Here is an 18,858-nt window from a genome sequence, read left to right as displayed (position 1 = left end):
ACTCTTTTAGGTCGATCTCTTAGACAGCCAAATGTGATTCATTCTCTCTTAAATCACAGCAAGCTAAAACAGGCAGATGATAATGGATTAGTTTGATTTATAGCAGCTGGAAATATCTCCAAAGTGGACTTGCATAATATTGTTTTGTATAGTTTAAATTGCATGTTTAAGATCATAAAAATATGTTGAGAGAAGTGCAGCATTTGCTATATGTTATTCACACAAGTTTTACAATGATGGTGTATATATAACTTAGCAAGGTTGTGTTTATTCAGATGAGCAGAACTTCCTACGTTTTATCTTTTGGAGCACCGCTGTTGCCTGTGAATGAACCAAATTCCCCCATGTAGTTTTAATAGAAACCGCAGATAATTATCAGCTTTACTGGTTGTTGCAAACCCTTTTCTTATCTGGCCACCATCATGCATGCTACGGCTTAAGAATTCAGTGTAAAGTTTAAGATTGTATCTTTTTGTTGGCTATAGCTTTCTCATGACCTAACCCGTTTAAAGGAGCACTATGAAAAAAAGATGAGAGATTTGATGGCAAACACGGTGGGAGCAGTAGAGATTCAGCAACTAAGGCAAAAACATGAGCTGAAGGTAGCGTAGCTGATTTTTGTAACAAGATAAATGTTAAAAATGATTGTTCTTCAAGCACAATGAATATGTGTTTCAGTAAACAAGACTGGTGGGGGAAAACTGGACAGTATGTATTCATATTGTATTTGACCATTGGCCTGAAAAGAACATTGTCAAGGACTTTTGTGTGAGCCAGCATCTCTTTGTTTCACTTCGTTTAATGCGTTGAAAATTAAACAGAAAAAGTGATTTCTAACTTTGATGTTGCAGTGTGATCTGTCTAAATGTATCTTCATGGCTAAATCTGTTTGGGGAAAGTCTCTGTTGAAAGATCAGTCTTCATTCGTTTAAATTTTGAGGTGATATGAATAAAGTAGCTTTCTCATCTTTCAGCTCAGACGCATTCTGATATAATAATGTGAAACTGGTGATATGGTTATAATTCCTTTGTAGCATTGACACTGTTCTGTACTAGCAGAGCACAGTTAGGAAAAAGCCATACTGAATAGAAGGAGAGGGCCAGGCTAGGCAGGATGGTTTTTAAAACTGTGCAAGGATGCAAACAAAAATCAGGGGACAACCCAGTCTTCCTTTCCTCCAGATCCATCTCCTCATTTGTGTGTGGATGTTTCCATATGGGCAGATTGTCTGCTTTTTGTTTGGGTGGGTCAGGATCATTCCCTTGCCTTTATTTTAAGAGTTCATCACTGGAGAACATACGCAGTAATGCAGTTGTTTTGCGGGCCAAATAATTACAGCCTTTGAGCCAAGTTGGCCTGCTATGGGGTGACTCACAATATTTGCATTTGCAGAAGCTTTATTTTGGGGAAAAAATGAAGGACAAAAGGTTGGATGTTAAAGTAAATGATGAATGCATAGTGCGAAATGTTGTCCTTGGCCTCCGCCACTTGACATTATTCTTTTCAAGAAAGCATGTAGTGTCTGTTAGGGCACTTCTAAATCCATTTGATGCTGCTATTGTTATTCACTAACCTTGTAGAATGTGTTTATTACTATTTTGCAGATGCAAAAGCTAATGAGGGCAGCTAGAGAAGGCACCAAAGATGGTCTTGAAAAAACTAAAGCTGCGGTGAAGAAAGGTCGATCATTCATCAAAACAAAGTCATTTATTGGTCAAGGTATATAGTTATCATTTTTGTTTTCATAGACACTAACAACTATATCAATGGTCAGAAATTGCTAGCTATATTACAGGCCATGCATATTTAACGCCTCACAGATTCTATACATCTTCAATGCAGTTACAACATTTACGATGGGAAATTGATCAGTAGTGTAAAGTTTTCAGATGGCTGTTGAGGGTTGACTAGGATCAGAAACAACCCTACGCTATCCTTAGAATCATATTTTGCAAAAAATATATAGTGTTCAGGTTGGATACAGTGCAGAATTCCCACTTGTCCTGGAGCTGTTACACAGGTGGAAGCACAGAACAGAGATTGTAGTACGACTTGCGCTAAGTCAAACTATGTCCCTTCTTGTGCTTCTGCTTGCACAAAATTGTGTGGAGCTAATTTGTGCACCCTGCACATAAAAAGAGGAAATCACTAGGTGCTACAAAAGATCTTATGCAAGTGGAATTGACCTATGCCCACCTATGTTTCAGTTTTGCATCACTGGGTCTCTGTATCAGTCATGAATCGGTCATTTGCATAGCAGGAAGACATTTAAGAAAATGGATTATAAATGTAAAATAGGTTTATTTTAAACCGTAAAATAGAACATTATATTTACAATTTCCAGAACAGGAAAATGCTGGTCCAGATAACATCTGTGCTAGGAAAAAAAACTGAAAATGTTGTGTATACATTTCAGTCTATCTGTAAGGAAGGTAACAGCCCTTAAATCCAACAAAAGTATTTCTCTGAGTGGATGGAAAGATACCTTGTGATATAAATTTTATTCTCAAGGCATGTATGCATTTTACTGGCTTCCATTAAAGTAGTACTAATGGTTCTAATGTGACACAGACAGTAATCCTGGGTCAAAGGGCTAAGGCCTATTCTAGTAAAAAATAAAGTGCGGCTACCCCTAAGACACAGCCGCCATTGTGGAGGGGTGGGAGCCCCAGCGAAGGCCTTCTGCCCAGTCGTGGGCAGAAGGGGCGGCTTCAGGTCCCGGCTCACACATGTGCGAAGGCCGGGCAGCCTCGGCCCCTGTCTCGTGCATGCGCAAGGTCCGGGCCCTGATTGGATAGCATGCTCTCGTGAGACCTGGGGGAGCACATCATCATTGTGGGCCAGGCAGGGCCTACATAAGGCCCCGTCTCATGGTCCAGGGCCCACTCCGTCCGGGACGCCGATCGTGACCCACCTACCTGAGCCCTTTAACTCAGTTTTCTGTTTTGGCTTAAATTCATTGTCATAGCCGGATTGCGGGTTGCGCATGCGGGGGGGGGGTGATCTGCTGAAAGGGGGAGCTGGAAGAGCTCCCCTGTTATTACACCTCCTTAAGAGGTAGGGGTGGAGCAAGCCGATGGTTGGGACGCCCCACGGTGGACTAAGGTGCTTGCACCCCTAGCGAGGGTTGGAGGGAGGCACCCGTCATGGGCAGATCACCGGTCTGGTATGCCTCACTTTAATCTCTCCGCTGCAGTATATTCCTCCAGCTGGCAGTCTGGAGGAATCAGATGACTCTGGGGGACAGCCCCCCTCCATGCTGCGCCATTTACTTTCTACTGCTTTCTGTCAATAAATTCTTCAGCTATGGCCAATTTTCTTACCCACACAAAATGTTGTCTGGTGTTATTTCAATTACTGAGGTTAGGTAACCTGAGCGGGACCGGCCACGCCTCGGCCCGCAATGTCGAAAGAGGCTCTTGGGGTTAGTGAACATCATTCCTTTCCACTGTACTTGCAGGGTAGGCTCACACCCTCTTGGCTGGTCAGCAAGAAAACAGAAGATGGAGACCACAGGCAGGAGCACACCTACAGTAAATAGCACCCAGGGCAAGCAGTGAAACTGTGCCCTCCTGTGATGAGGCTGCTGACGCCCCCTCCCCCGGTGCCCCTCCAACACACTCTAGGTCCGTGGTGGTGAACCTTTGGCACTCCAGATGTTATGGACTACAATTCCCATCAGCCCCTACCAGCATGGCCAATTGGCCATGCTGGCAGGGACTGATGGGAATTGTAGTCCATAACATATGGAGTGCCAAAGGTTCACCATCACTGCTCTAAGCTTTCACTCACCAGGCGCAGCTGTCCCGTGCTTTTCCTCCTCCTTGTCGTGGTAGTGGCTGCAGCAGCTCCTGCTGCTTACCCACACTTCTCAGCCATGAGCCCAGGAATTGTGGTGGTAGCCCCAGAAGCCCAGCTGGTGCTTGTGTGGGTCATGATTTGAATGAAAATGCCTCAGTTTGCTCACAATTAGAGCCACTTCCAGCTTAGGGCCTTTAAGATTCAAATTGTCACATAAACCCTCAAGCTGAGTCAACAGGCTGAGGTGTTGCTAGGTTTGTGGCTTACTGGGAGAAAGGGAGAGGAGGAAAAAAGGTGCACACTGATTACAATGGAGTTCAACATCTGAACCCATCCCCCCACCCCTCTAAGCCCAGTTAAAGACTACCTGTACCCAGCATCCCCTCCCCTTAGGTCAGCAAGTGTTTCAGTGGAGTCTTCAAGGGTCTTCAGTTGCAAAAAGCAGCAGCACCCTACCAGCTCCAAGTGTCTTTCGAGTTCCTATGGGAGCTGGCACAAAAACCTCAATGACCAAACTTTACCAGTGCAATGGGGCTTGCCCGGGGGCGCTTCCTGGTAGGGAGGGAGAACCGCCTCAGCCCAATCCTGCTTTCTTGGACTACCTTGGAAAACACTGCCTAGGGCTAAGCTGGGAAGATGCAGTCTGAAATGCTCCCAAACAGGTTCTGGGCCATGTCCCCTGAGCTCTGGCATTTTTTGTAACTCCTCTTTTTAAACCTCCGCCCCAGCATTCTCCTGGGCTTTGTCCCTGTCTGGAAAGGTGACTCACCTTTGCACTCCAAGGGCAGCCAGGGGGGCTCTCCAAACAGTGCCCAGCCACCCTGCCAGAGCAGCTAGTTCCTCTTGGAGGTGCTTCAAAGCAGCACTTCCTCTGTAGTCTCCTACAGCTCTGTAGTCTGCCTTCACTTCGGCCAGCTAGGATGTTGGCTGTTTCCAGCCTGCCTGCCTGCCTGCCTGCCTGCCTGCCTGCCTGCCTGCCTGCCTGCCTGCCTGCCTGCCTGCCTGCCTGCCTGCCTGCCTGCCTGCCTGCCTGCCTGCCTGCCTGCCTGCCTGCCTGCCTGCCTGCCTGCCTGCAGGCTGACGGGGGGCAGAGGCATAGCTCCAAGGGGGCCAGGGGGTGTGTGATGTACCATCCTTGCGACCCTGTGGGGTGTGTGTGTGGGCGTTTCAGGGCGGTCCGGGCATGGCGAAGGCTTTCCAGGCGGGATGGGACAGAGGATGCACCAGGCGTTTTTCACCCTTGCACCGGGCGTTTTTCACCCTTGCTACACCCTACGGGGGGGATGGCATGCAGAGTGGGAAGCAGCTGGCCTGGGGGGGGGGCGCAATAGTGGGCAGTTGGGCTGCTTTCCATGCATCTAAACATTACATCATAATCTCGATCCCCTTAGCCTTATTTACCAAATGCTCTCAGAATCTAATCTCTCTAACTACTGAACCTCAATTGAAGAAAAAATTAGATCCCTTGGTTTATCCATGGATTCACTTTCAGTGTCTGAGGCTTATAAAACAATAAAATGTATACTTTTGGGGACTGAACCAAAAAATTTAATAGTGTAGCCAATAAGGCCTGTTCCCCTTTGGGATTGGGGATCCCATCCAAAATAGGTCAAATCGCCAACTATATTTTCCATCTCCAGAATCCAAATCAATAGATTGGCTAGCTTATGCCATCTGTAGTTCTTCATGGAAGATGCCAAAATGTAGCATACTCTGAAAGGCATTGCCCCTGTCAGGTGGACTGCATTGAAACTATCCAGCATGCTCTACTTTATTGTCCTTTTCACCTTGAGATCCAAAGGTTTGCCACCACTGTCCTAGAATACTAGAATAAGCCCTATTCTAGTACATAGGACAGAACTTCCTGATTTTGCTAAATTGAGATTTCTTTTGAATAACTCCAATCTTGAATTAAATGAGAGAGTGGCCAGATTTCTGCAAGAAGCCATAAAGTTGCATCATGATAAGAATGGGAGATAAATTGTGCTATTTTTACATTTGTTATTGTAAAAATGGGCCATTCTCACTTTTGTCATTTAATATCTTAAATTCCCACTATGTATTATGTCATGCATTTTTATGTCAATGAAAGTGTATGGCTGGGTGTTTTCCAGACATGAAGATAAATGAACATTCCAGTGAACAAATGTATTTTCAGACACTAATAGGAATTATTTAACCTTTACCAACTGGATAATGTTTGACTTGTTTATTACAAAGTCACTGAGCTTGACTTTTGTTTGTAGATGGTCATATATTTTTGCTGATGAATCATAATTTCAGAAATTTAATCAGAATGCAGGTAGCTTTTTAAAACACATACTTCATCAGGGTCCTTCACAAAGAGTACTCAATGTTAATATGACTGACTACACAAGAGATCTGTACCTAGTTGAAAGCTACATGTGGGCCACCTTTTTCCACTACTTGGTCAAAATGAGTACATACTATGAAGTGTGTACTTGTTGATTTCTCAATCGTAAAAGCATACTATGTAGAATGTTGGGTCCAGTTCTCATGTCATGCAGAAGATGTGCTTGTCATGAGTATGTATTTGTGTGTTGTTAAGAAATGTTTGGGGGACATGTCCTAGAACCGTGGTGGTGAACCTATGGCACTCCAGATGTTCATGAACTACAATTCCCATCAGCCCCTGCCACCATATCCAATTGGCCATGCTGGCAGGGGCTGATGGGAATTGTAGTCCATGAACATCTGGAGTGCCATAGGTTCACCACCACTGTCCTAGAAAATAGTAATGATGGGTAGATGCTTAATTATGCTTTGTGTTAGTTCCTGTGAGGTATGATTGTAAAGGCACCTGTGAATACAGATTTATCTTTCCCAGCAGTTGCTTTTGGCTCCTGAAAAGCTGGTGCTGGAGATTAGGGGATCCTTGAACAAAATTCCATGGGGTATGGGCAGCTACACTGACTCATTTTTCTTATATCGGAGGAACTACAGGCAAAAGAGGGAGCTGGGGGCAACTTCTGGCTGCATTCCCCTATGACAAATGGCATTTTGTTCACAAGACCCACCCACTACCAGCTTTTCAACAGTCAAAAGAAGTTGCGAGGAAGGAGGAGAGTGGGAAAGATCTTCCCTGCCAACACAGAAGCATTTGGAGTTCATTGGATCCAGCTGTGAAGTCTCTGCTACACACTTCCAAGCAGAGGGGTAGCTGGGCCAAACTGCGCCCAGTGCGCAGTGTGTTTTTTCCACCCCCATGGCCCCCCTGTGGCGCCCCCCCCGCCCCTTCCCACGTTTACCTTAGTTCCTTTTCTTTTTCTAGTGCTTTTTTAGGCTGAAAAAAGAGGCCTCTTCACAGTTCAGGCTAAAAACTGCCTGAGAAACTATACTTCCCAGGAGACCTTGTGAGCCCCAAGGTCTCCTGGGAACTAATAATTCCTCAGGCAGTTTTAACCTGAACTGTAATAGGCTTGCTTTTTCAGCCTGAAATACTAGAAAGAACAAATGAGAAGAAGATAAAGAGGCTTCTGAGGCCCGGGGGCATAGAGAGGAAAGAGGGGAGGGAGCCAGAGGCGTTTCTGGGGCCCCTAGGTGTGCGCCCGGTGCACAATACATCCCCCATCCCCTTGCCACTCCGCCACTGCTTCCAAGTATTGTTTCTTGCAAAGCTACATGCTTTTGCAACTTTTGAACTGTACCTCAAACCCAAAGTTGAAAGTAGCCACAAATATATCCGTAGCTGCCAGTTTTTCCCTGTTGCAATTGACTTCCACAGCATGCTCGTCATGTAATTTAAGAACATCATTTCAGATATGTGAATTAACACTGAAATTCAAGCATGTTAAATTATTTCTAGACCACAGATCATCTTCTCTGGAAGAAGGACTATTTATTGATGTAGACTGCATGCACCCAGAGGCAATCATGACTCCAATGCCTGATGGTTTATCACAGCAACAGGTTTGTCCGTTAGATACTGTTGAATGTAAAAGCTCATTTATTTGACAGACACGCTATGAGCCATTTGTACTTTGGTTGTGTATTTCTAACGTGCAGTCTTTTAAAAAATCACATTCAACTTTGAAACAAAACCCAAATTTTATTTAGTATTGCTGACTGAAACAGTGTTTCAAATGCCCTAAGATTTTTATTCCCACAGATCAACTGAACTTAACATAATCATATAAATCTGCATCTTCATTATAGTTCAACTCTTTCCAGATGGCATGTTAATTAATACACTTAAGAAATTTTGACGGGCTTATTTCCTTTATTTTAGTTTATTTTTTGCAGATCTGTAAAAGTCTAAACTTTTAACTGGCAGTAAAAAGTAAAATTGGCAGAATAAGTAACTTTTACCTGTAGAATTCCTTAGGCTCCAAGAGCATGGGATCTATTTACGTGATATTTTTGTTCATGTAACTGCCCACGTACACCTGTGTTACACTTTTGTGGCTTCAGAGAGAGGAAACTGTATTTTGTAACGCTTCCTTCTTTGGTTCCCTGGTGATGACGTTACTTGCTACTCAATGCCAAGGGAGCAACTATTTACAAGCCTGTACTGGAAAACCCTATGGGATTGTCATAAATCAGCTGTGACTTGATGGCGCTTTCCACCACCAGGCTAACTGGGGTAGCGTATGCTTAGGAAAAATATTTGTTTGAAAGCTGCACGTGTGGCTCCTTACCACATGGGGGCGAAATAAGATGCCTGTTTCTTGCTTAACTCTCCACCTGTGTGCTTAGCTGCTCAATGTGCAAGGCTAGATTTTCTAGATTAATGATTCATCCCGTCTCCTGTCATTATTTTAGTTCAGAAAGGCTTGTTTTCTCCATCTAAAAATAAACCTACAATGGTAATTGGAACAAACCTTTGACCGCTGGCATTGTTTTATCATTTGTCAGAGACACATTAACATATCGTTGCCCCCTGTGGAACCAATCACAGTATGCAGTAAACATCTGTATTTTAAATTGAAGTCAGCCTTTGTACAAGCTGTTACAGCATTAGCTATTCTATAGGGAGATGACAAGATAAATTATGGTCGTGCCAGTTCTTGCCCCTCAAAAAATCCCAAGCAATGTGAAAAAATGCTTAATGAGGGCTAGTTAATTTGAAACCACTGTTTGGGGACACTAGACAGGCAGCAGAAAGAATTATTTCACAGTGAACTCAAGGCTACGGTATGTTGTAATGGCCACCAGGCTGAGTTGTTAAGATGTGATGGAGTGCTTGTGAACTTTTGGACTTTTCAGGAATTAAAGCTGTTAGACCATATGGTGTTATAGATGGGAAGGCATGCGAAGAAGGGAACTGAAATTACTATTGAATAATTAATTGATAGGCTTAGGGGAAAGGACCAACTTGTTGCCCTTTCTCTGAAAGCTTTGAAGTGTTGCATCATCTGTTGAATGACTGATTCCAGATGTCTTTTCCACTCATTGTCGCAATATTGTCTACTCTAGTTCTTGTTTTAGGGTCCCTCCACCATCTATGGGACCCCTCCCCCCTCCTTTGCGGAGGTTTTTAAAATTGGATTTTGTTGCTGACGCTGTTTTATATGTTTAAACGCTGTATCTATTTTAAATCGATCTGATTGTATGTTTTAGACTGTTGTTCACCGCCCAGAGCCCTTCGGGGGTAGGGCGGTATAAACTCAAAATAAATAAATAAATAAATTGTTGATTTCAGGGCACAGAAGTGAGCGACACAAGCTTTCCTTCAGGGTGATAGTGTTCCACAGTGGTCTCCCCTCTTCCACAGGGAAAAAAGCAGAGAACAGTGACTGTCATTTTTGCATGAGTTAGTGCATGAGACATCCAAAGTTTTTATTTCCACACAATACATGGCAGGATGTAAGATGAATCATTCAGTTTTCCTTTTGTGCAGTTTACTGGGAAGAATTCATTGGTTCAATAGAAGCCCATTCTTACAATGACACATTGACATTCATGTATTCTCTTTCAGGTTAATTGCACTGTCCTTAACTTGAAGTGTACTTGGTTTAAATAAACTTTAGTCCCATAAAGTGACCTCATGTTTGTAGCATCCTGTAACTATAAATGGGAATGCTGCCTAAAGATGGAGTTCACACCCATCATCAGATATTTTAGGGGATCATATATTTTGATGAACAACAAAAAAGAACACTGGATTGTTACCAGCCTCTGTTTTAGGATTTGGATGTTACCATTTGCTCGTTTTAGTGCTCAGAGAACACACTATAATTCATCAAAGCATGACAGTAACAGCATGGAGCTGGATTCTTTGGCAGGGGGGAGCAGCTTGCGTGCCCCTTTCCCTTCAAGGATCCCTTTAAGGGATTTTGGGGTGAGTGCTTTGGGAGACATGCTGAGCTCGGAGGCTGTCAAGGACACCCTCATCTTGAGTGGCAAAGGGACCACTGAGTGACCAGAGCCCATATGGAAGCCATTTAAAAGCCATCCTGGATGTCCTCCCTCCTGGCCCAGCCGACTGGCTGGCATAGGGTACAGGGGAGATATCAGCAGACAGATGGAGTCACCTAATATTTATCTGCTGACTGTAGGGTTGCTTGATAATGGGATTAAGGCCCCGGGCTGTGTCAAGGCTCTGAAAGCAGCTGTTTCAATAAAGTTTCTCTCCAGCCGAGGTGTTTGGTTGCTCTCTGTTATTGGGGCTCTGCCTCCCCATTCTTTCCTCCCTCCCTTAATTGCTTGCCCCTCAAGCATCAGCAAGACTAAAGTCTTGTTAACCATGAAAATGTGCAATAATGGAAGGCAGACTTCTGCTGGATGTGAACTTTGGTGACTATAGGTGCAAGCCAAGAAACTCAGGAGAAAAACTAGCTATCGATCCAGCAGGCTCTTTCTTACGTTCATATTTTCTCTTAGAGATATTTCTAAATAAGTAAAAGCACTGCAAGCACATCTTTAAAGTAGGAAGGTAAAAGTTTGAGCATAAATTATCTTGAACGTATTCGTAAACATGGTGTTTAAGGTTTTTTTTTAAAAAAAATCATATTGATATTGTGATGCATCCTAAACTGTGAATTGACTTTATGTTAGCCTTCTCCTAAAGGTACTCAAGAAGAGGTACCTGTGAGTGTGCATCAGTAACGTGGACAAAAGCTATCTTTCTAGGGGTTGCCTTCAGTGCGTGTTTCTTATAACAGTCCTTGCTGACACAGAACATGAATTCTATATTTGCCAGTGTCTTTGAACCAATCACATAACATCATCAGTGAACATCATCACCTTGTGCTGTTGTATCTCTTAATTGTAGTTGTTAAAGTGTGATATTTGTTACTTTTTTTATCAAACAGGTTGTGAGAAGATATATTTTAGGTGCTGTTGTTGACAGTGAGAAGAATTATGTGGATGCTCTCAAAAGGATTCTAGAGGTAAGCAAATACATTTTACCTTTTAAAAAAAAACCTCAGACACAGATCGGTTGTTATTTCATTAGAACTAGAGTGAAACTCATTGCTTTTCTGATCTATTCATACCTGTTTATTTGTTTTTCACTATAAACATGACTTTAAACCATCCTTCATTAGATATGATTATTTAAGTAATATTTGTTGCTTTTGCTCCAGCAATATGAGAAGCCGCTTTCAGAGATGGAACCGAAATTATTGAGTGAAAGAAAACTAAGGATGGTCTTCTATCGGATTAAAGAAATTCTTCAGTGCCATTCGATGCTCCAAATAGCTCTGGCCAGTCGTGTCTCTGAGTGGGATTCTGTTGAAATGATTGGAGATGTTTTTGTAGCATCAGTAAGTAATCAATCATTGGGTGAGGGTGGAAGTAATGTTATGTGAACCCTTAGAGCCTTAAGAATTGTAGAGCATCATCCTATTTGTGACAAACTGAGGAAAGTACATATAGCTGATCTGTGCAAAGTGCAGATTGTCATTTTGCAAAAGTTCTAATCATGTCTTGAGACAGGTGAGGGTCTTCCACTTGGGACACTCCCATGCCATCCAAAGCTGCTCCTTCCCACCCCCACACAATCTCTGGGATGGCCGGGAAGCCCTTGGGCCACTTGGGGCTTCCTTGCCTCACCTCCACAGTTTCCAAGATGGTCAGAAAGTCCATGAGCCACTTGGAGCTGCTTAGCCTCAGCCCTACAATCTCTGGAATGGTTGGAAAGCCCTTGAACTGCCCAGACCTACTTGGCCTTGCCACCACAGCCCTCAGAACACTCAGGAAGCCCTGAGTCACCCAGGCCAGCTAGCCACACTCCCTGTCCCTGAGCTTGGCAGGGACAGCCTTGGGCTGGTTGGAGCCACCTCCCCAGACCCTAGGCATCCCAGGGACAATACACACTGGCTTCCCTTGACTCCAAGAGACACTCACTTTGGAGGAGGTGGAGAGGAATCAGTCGCGGGTCTCGGCTTCTGTGGAAGCTGGCAAGGCAGACCCCAGGGGAGTCTTGGCAGGAGAAGCAGCACAGGTAGCCTCTAGGGCCAAGGAAAGGTGGGCTTGGCCCAGATCCAGAGGCCCTGGTTGGCTCTGTGGGTTAGGGATCTGTGGGTAGGACTTGAGGAGGAAATTGATGGCTGGCAGTTCATGTCACACTGGGAAGCTTCCCAAGGTTGCCATGAGGGAGAGGAAATCAATGAGTCCTCCTCCCTCACTTTGGAGGCCTTCAAAACTTGCAGGAAGCTGGAGGCTCCAGCTTCTAGGAAGGGCTGAGCAGAAGTCCCAGCCAACAGGGGGCACCCCAAATAGAGTCAGTAATTTGTTGCTGCTGTTTTTAGGGACAGTGTGAACATTCTTTGTATATGTGTTAAAATAGACATGCTGGATATTCCATGCTGACTAGTACTAGCTCCTATGGAGGAGCTACATTTCTAATGCTATTATTTTTATGTACTTTCAGTTTTCTAAATCCATGGTACTAGATGCGTATAGTGAATATGTGAACAATTTTAGCACAGCAGTAGGGATTCTTAAGAAGACGTGTGCCACAAAGCCTGCCTTCCTCGAGTTTTTAAAGGTGAGTGCATTTAGGTTAAAATGTCTGAGCGGTTAAGAACAAAATGGGTCTTTAAATAAAGGGAAGAATCTAACTGGATTAGATGCTTAACTATACCTCTTATCACAATTCCACAGGGCCTGTAAGAAAGGACTTTTCCCCCAGGCCTACAGTTGACAACGGAGGCCATGTTTATACACCTTACCTGACCTCCCTTTCTCTTGTCCCTTTTCTTTCTGTTTGGTTGATTGGAGACCTGGTGATCTCCACTGAACTGACTAGCCCAGTCTTGCTGGGATTATCTTTAGGCAGCATGGTTGATTACACTGTATTCTAGTGTATTTATATTGTATTTTATATATTTATTGTAAATCCACATTGGATACCGTTCTGAGACGGTAGCTACAGGGAGAGTGGTAGAAAAATCAAACAAGTAAATAAATATACCAGACTGGAAATCCTTATCTGGGTTTTCAGCTTTCTCAATTGGGGGCCAGTTGGGGACTGAAAACATCCATGGTCCTGTCATGAATTTCCTGAGTGTTGTGTTGTTGAGCCATTCATTTGATGGGTCTGTTTTGTTAATTGGTACACAGCTCAGTTCGGTGGACTGTCATAGCAACTGTGATTAGCTGATATGAATGCTTTATCCTTTCAGTGACCTCTAATTAATCTGTTCTGCACTGAACAAGCCCAAAATAGTACGGAATGGGTTCATATGTGTTAGTATATCTTTTTTTAAAATATTCATGTACCGTATGTGTATGTACGCATGTATATATACTGTAACTATGCATGTCACTAAAAATGCATTCATTACAAGTAAATTGTACACACTCTGTGCCCACTCACTGATTACGAAGAGTGGGCTCAACAGATTCTTCTGTTGTGTACCAAAGTGTCCTTGCCACAATTTCCAGTCATATCTGGGATATCACATTCTCTAGGGCAGTGATAGCGAACCTTTTTGAGACCGAGTGCCCAGATTGCAACCCAAAACCCACTTAATTATCACAAAGTGCCAACATGGCAATTTAACCTTAATACTGAGGTTTTAGTTTAGAAAAAATGGTTGGCTCCGAGGTGTATGTTACTCGGGAGTAAGCTTGGTGGTAGTCGGTGGCTTTGCTTTGAAGCAACCGTGCAACTCTTCCAAAGGGTAAATCACGATCCTGGGAGGTTTTACTCAGAAGCAAGCCCCATTGCCAGCAACCGAGTTTACTCCCAGGTAAAGGAGCGCACTTTAGTTCTTCACATGAAAATCAGTGGGGTTTAACAGGGTTACCTACACTGCTTCCCCAAAACTAGGTCTTAGGTTTAATGCTAATAGAGTCCAGTGGCCCAGGCCAGCCTAGATGTGAGGGGGGGGGGACTCTGTTTGTGCGTGCCCACAGAGAGGGCTCTGAGTGCCACCTCTGGCACCCATGCCATAGGTTCGCCACCACTGCTCTAGGGGTTGTGCCACTTCAACAGGTGGTTCTCCTGCTAGAATTGTGTCAGTATCTGAGTTGGCACCTTTGGCTTGCAGTCTGTTGCTTCAGCTCCAGCCTGTCTCTGCAGAGGTTGTCTGGTTCCAGATATTCCTGGGGTTTGACTGCTGGACAGTGGGGCGGAGTTCGAAGGATGTAACTGTGATTAATACCCTGTTTCCCCGAATATAAGACATCCCTGGAAAATAAGACATAGTAGAGGTTTTGCTGAAGTGCAAAATATAAGGCATCCCCCAAAAGTAAGACATAGCAAAGTTTTTGTTTGGAAGCATGCCTGACGAACAGAATACAGAAATCTAAGACATCCCCTGAGAATAAGACATAGCGCATCTTTGGGAGCAAAAATTAATATAACTTTTATATTGTTTTTTGCTCCCAAAGATCTTATCTCTCAGGGATATCTTATATTCTGTTAAGTCGCACTTCAACAAAACCTCTACTATAATCATATTTTCCTGAGGATATCTCATGTCCCAGAAGTATGGTAGTAATGCACTGGGAGAACCTTCTGCTTTACCTCTACAGATTAACATCCTTTTAAGGAAAATTAGTCTGTTTGGGTTCTACTTGTTTAAGCTGTCTTTGGTAATAAGAGAAGCTCCATCACTTGCAGTAATTGACTGTTTTGTTTAGTGTACCCTACAACTTCTAGCATTGCAAAATCAATCAAATTTACTTTATATTAGTTAAAATTCAGTATTCTTTGGCGCTCTGCTAAGACAAAGTTTTAAGTAATATTTCACATTTGATCATTGTGAGAGCACACGCATAGCCAAACTTCCATTTCCAATTTTATGTATCTAGTAAAAATGCATTGTAAAAATGCATTGTACTACTACTGTGATACTTTCCAGCATTCAGAGTATGTAACATACATTATTTTACTGTAATCCTCGCAAAATCACTTTGTTAAACACCTGATATTGCTGACAGGGACTACAGACTGGTAAAAAAAGTGCCTTTTGTATCATGACACAGGTAAAATTTGAACTAAGGACATCCCAGAACAAACACTGTGCTATTTTAATGGTGAAGACTTCACAGTCCTCTCACCAGTGTTGGTCCATGAACAATGGTCGTTTCCCCACTCACCATTTGTTGCGGGTTACTGGCAGCAAATAACCTGGGGTCCGGCTGCACCCCCCACTACACCAGTGGCAACAACGCAGCCACCCCAATTCTGCCGCTCTCCTTTCTCCTCAGTGCGCGTCATTTAAGATCTTGGACGGAAGAGCACCTTTAGGAAAACCCCGCGCAGAGTGCGGGGCAGCGGGGAAGTCTGGGGGTGAATTTGGGGTTTGAGTTTCCCGTCCCTGTTAGTGATGTGTAGCCTTTTGCCCAATAAGGAAGAAGAGATCGTTGTGTATTTGACCCTATGTTGCAACATAGGGTCATTTACATAGCAATGAAAGGGAGCACTCAATGAAAGCCTAGTATCTACCCATATCTGCCACTAGAGTTGCTGTGGCTTACCTAGCTAATGCAGTGTTCTGTCTGCTTGTGCCACAATGTGAAATCTTGTGAGTTCTAATCCTGCCAGGGACGACTAATTTTTTTTAAAGAAAAAAATAGTCTACGAAGGAGTTGGGGCTGATTTTTTACCAGGACAAGGTTTTTTTTGTTTGGGCTGAAAGCAGCGGGATTCTGATTAATTGGTCCCACTGTTATTTAGGTTCATTCAAAACACAGCACAATGAATCCCCACAGTTTCTGTCCCCACATTATCATGAAGCCACAAATGAACAACCAGGAAGTTCAGCAAATTTTCACGCCGCAGCGTGCTGGCCAATCAAAAGCCAGCACCAAAAGCTGGGAAATCACATTGGGCAGCTTTGTGATGATGTGTGCATATGGGAACATTTCAACGTTGATTCCTGGAAGGCAAAATTTTAAAAAAGAAAGGTTCAGCCTCCAAAACAGGACTCCAACCAATCGTAGCAGAGACCTGACCTGCCAATCACTGCAGACAGCGGAGCCGTGGGGAGTGCTGCTTCTAAAAAAATGCAGCAGAAAGGACAAACTGGAGTGGGGAACATTAACCCGCGCTCAAGAACACCTGGTTCATACGAGCCCGGTCTGCCTCCACTTTAATTCTGAAGTGGGGAAACGACCAATATATATCTCCAGTTCAGATCCAGTTTTAAAAGCATAACATTTTGATTTTCTCACAAGCAGTACTTACAGTATGGCTAACAAAGAAATAATTAATACTTTCCTCTTTGCAGCTATGCCAAGAATCTAGTCCTGATAGAATTACACTCTACGGCTTAATGATGAAACCCATACAGCGTTTTCCTCAATTCATCCTCTTGCTACAGGCAAGTCATGGTGTTAACAGTATGGGGGATTTCTCTCTTGGATCTTCTGCTCTGATAGATATCTGTGAAATCTTTGATATGCTTTGGCAATGTATTGTAGAAGTACTGGCCAGAAAAAAAAAGAGATTGGTTGAAATGTTAATTGTGGGCTATGGGAAACTGAGATAGAGTTAAGGTTATTCATTTGAGACCACTGAATATTTCATCGGGCAATTCTGAATAAATATTGGAGATAAATAATACTATCTCAAGGAGGTATATAAACCATTTGTTCAAAAACAAATGTTCCATCAAAACTCTCCACACAAAGGTGACAATACAACCGACCCACTTTGGGGTTTTTGACAATCTTCACATAAGGATAGAATCATAGAATAATAGAGTTGAAAGAGACCACAAGAGCCAGCAAGTCCAACCCCCTGCCATGCAAACAATCAAAGCACTCCTGTCATATGTTCATCCAGCCTCTTAAAAACCTCCAAAGAAGGAGACTCCACCACTCTCTGAGGCAGTGAATTCCACTGTTGAACAGCCCTTACGGTCAGAAAGATCTCTTTTCCTGCACCTTGAATCCATTACTCTGTGTTCTAGTCTCTGAGGCAGCAGAAAACAAGCTTGCTCCCACTTCGACATGACATCCCTTCATATATTTAAACTTAGCTTTCACATCCCCCATCAACCTTTGCTTCTCCAGACTAAACATCCCCAGCTCCCTAAGTCTCTCTTTGTAGGGTAGGGATTCCAGACCTTTTACTATTTTGGTTGCCCTCCTCTGGATAGGTTCCATAAAATTCTGTGATCGTGAAGAAAGTCCCTGTTCTGTTATGCTTTAAATGAAGGTTGTGCTGTCAAATGGATTCCATTGATAGATTGCAGATACACTGATGGGGCAGAGCAGGGATGATCATTATGATTGATTGCAGAGGATAAAGCATCCTGGACTGTGTTGAGCCCGAATTCACGAAGGTTCTGCTTTTTCTTTTTCTTCTTTTTTTTTTAGGATATGTTAAAAAACACTATTAAAGGCCACCCTGACAGACTGCCACTGCAGATGGCTCTCACAGAGCTGGAGATGCTGGCAGAGAAACTGAATGAAAGGAAAAAGGATGCAGATCAGCGCTGTGAAATAAAACAGATCGCAAAGGCCATGAATGAGCGATATCTAAACAAGGTTGGAACAGTGCAGTTTGCTCTCTCCTAGTTCCTTCATTGAGAAAATGGATTGGAATGCAGAGGTTTTTGCACTTGTATGGTGTGGAAAGTTTTGGTTTTTCTGTGCTGTATGAATGTGATTTTTTCCACAAGGTTGTTTCAAAGTCACCATCACATTATAGAACATCCCCCAACTCACAAATCTGAACACAGCAATGGGCCATGCCACACAGCAGAAATAATTTTTGGAAAACATTTTCAAAATGCTTTCAAAATGTTTTATTACTGCTATGAAAACATTTTATGGTATTGTATCCAGTCCCCCAAATTGGGGGAAACAGCATCACTTTCAATGTTATTTGAACTGGGGACCCCAGATTCTCCCTTTAAGGTGGATTTAAAAGGAGAATCTGGGCTCCCTAGTTTAAACAAGTGATGTTGGAATCCACCCCCAAACAACATCATTTTCAATGGGGTTTAAACTAGGGAGCCCAGATTCTCCTTTTAAATCCACCTTGAAGGGAGAATCTGGGATCCCCAGTTTAAGCAACATTGAAAGTGATGCTATTTTGGGGTGGATTCTCCCCCACCCTGAAACAGCATCCCTTTCAATGTTAAAACTGGGGACCTCAGATTCTCCCATTAAATCCATGCCGAAGGGGGTGGATTTAATCATCATCATCATCATCATCATCATCATCATCATCATCATCATCATCATCATCATCATCTTTATTAGGCATTGAGAGAATAAAAGAAAGAAAGAAAACAAGCATTGGCAGGAAGGGAGTGGATTTAAAAAGAGAATCTGGGGAAAGTTAGGGAGTGCCTGTTGTCAGGGGTGCAATTATTAAGATAGCAGCACCAAAATTTCAGAGTATCTTCATGAGACTCTACTGAAGATACCACCCATGTTTGGTGAAGTTTGGTTCAGGGGGTCCAAAGTTATGGACCCTCAAACGTGTAGCCCCCATCTCCTATTAGCTCACATTGGAAACAATGGGGGATGGGGCACTCCCTTTGGGAGTCCAGAACTTTGGAATCTCTTAACCAAACCTCACCAAACCTGGGTCATATTATCAGGAGAGTCTCCCAAAACATCCCTGAAATTTTGGTGCTGCTAGCCTAAAATCTGTGCCCCCTGCAGTCCAGAAACGGAAAAAA

At 43.3% G+C, this 18,858-nt stretch overlaps 1 protein-coding gene across 5 annotated transcripts in view; it reads left to right on the top strand.

The window, feature by feature from the left end:
• ARHGEF10 (Rho guanine nucleotide exchange factor 10) overlaps positions 1-18,858 on the top strand; it is a 119,594-nt gene that overhangs the window by 36,020 nt on the left and 64,716 nt on the right. For 3 of the 5 annotated variants that reach the window (XM_048497661.1, XM_048497652.1, XM_048497643.1), the window contains exons 9-16: positions 486-602; positions 1,606-1,720; positions 7,629-7,732; positions 11,077-11,154; positions 11,350-11,529; positions 12,639-12,755; positions 16,450-16,542; positions 17,543-17,713. In XM_048497661.1, the coding sequence (XP_048353618.1) occupies positions 486-602; positions 1,606-1,720; positions 7,629-7,732; positions 11,077-11,154; positions 11,350-11,529; positions 12,639-12,755; positions 16,450-16,542; positions 17,543-17,713 (975 nt within the window). The remainder of the gene's footprint in view (positions 1-485; positions 603-1,605; positions 1,721-7,628; positions 7,733-11,076; positions 11,155-11,349; positions 11,530-12,638; positions 12,756-16,449; positions 16,543-17,542; positions 17,714-18,858) is intronic. The other 2 variants (XM_048497679.1, XM_048497669.1) reach the window with 1 other exon arrangement.

This window comes from Sphaerodactylus townsendi, linkage group LG01 (assembly GCF_021028975.2).
Source record: "Sphaerodactylus townsendi isolate TG3544 linkage group LG01, MPM_Stown_v2.3, whole genome shotgun sequence".
NCBI lineage: Eukaryota > Metazoa > Chordata > Lepidosauria > Squamata > Sphaerodactylidae > Sphaerodactylus > Sphaerodactylus townsendi.
This window is presented reverse-complemented; position numbering and strand designations above follow the sequence as displayed.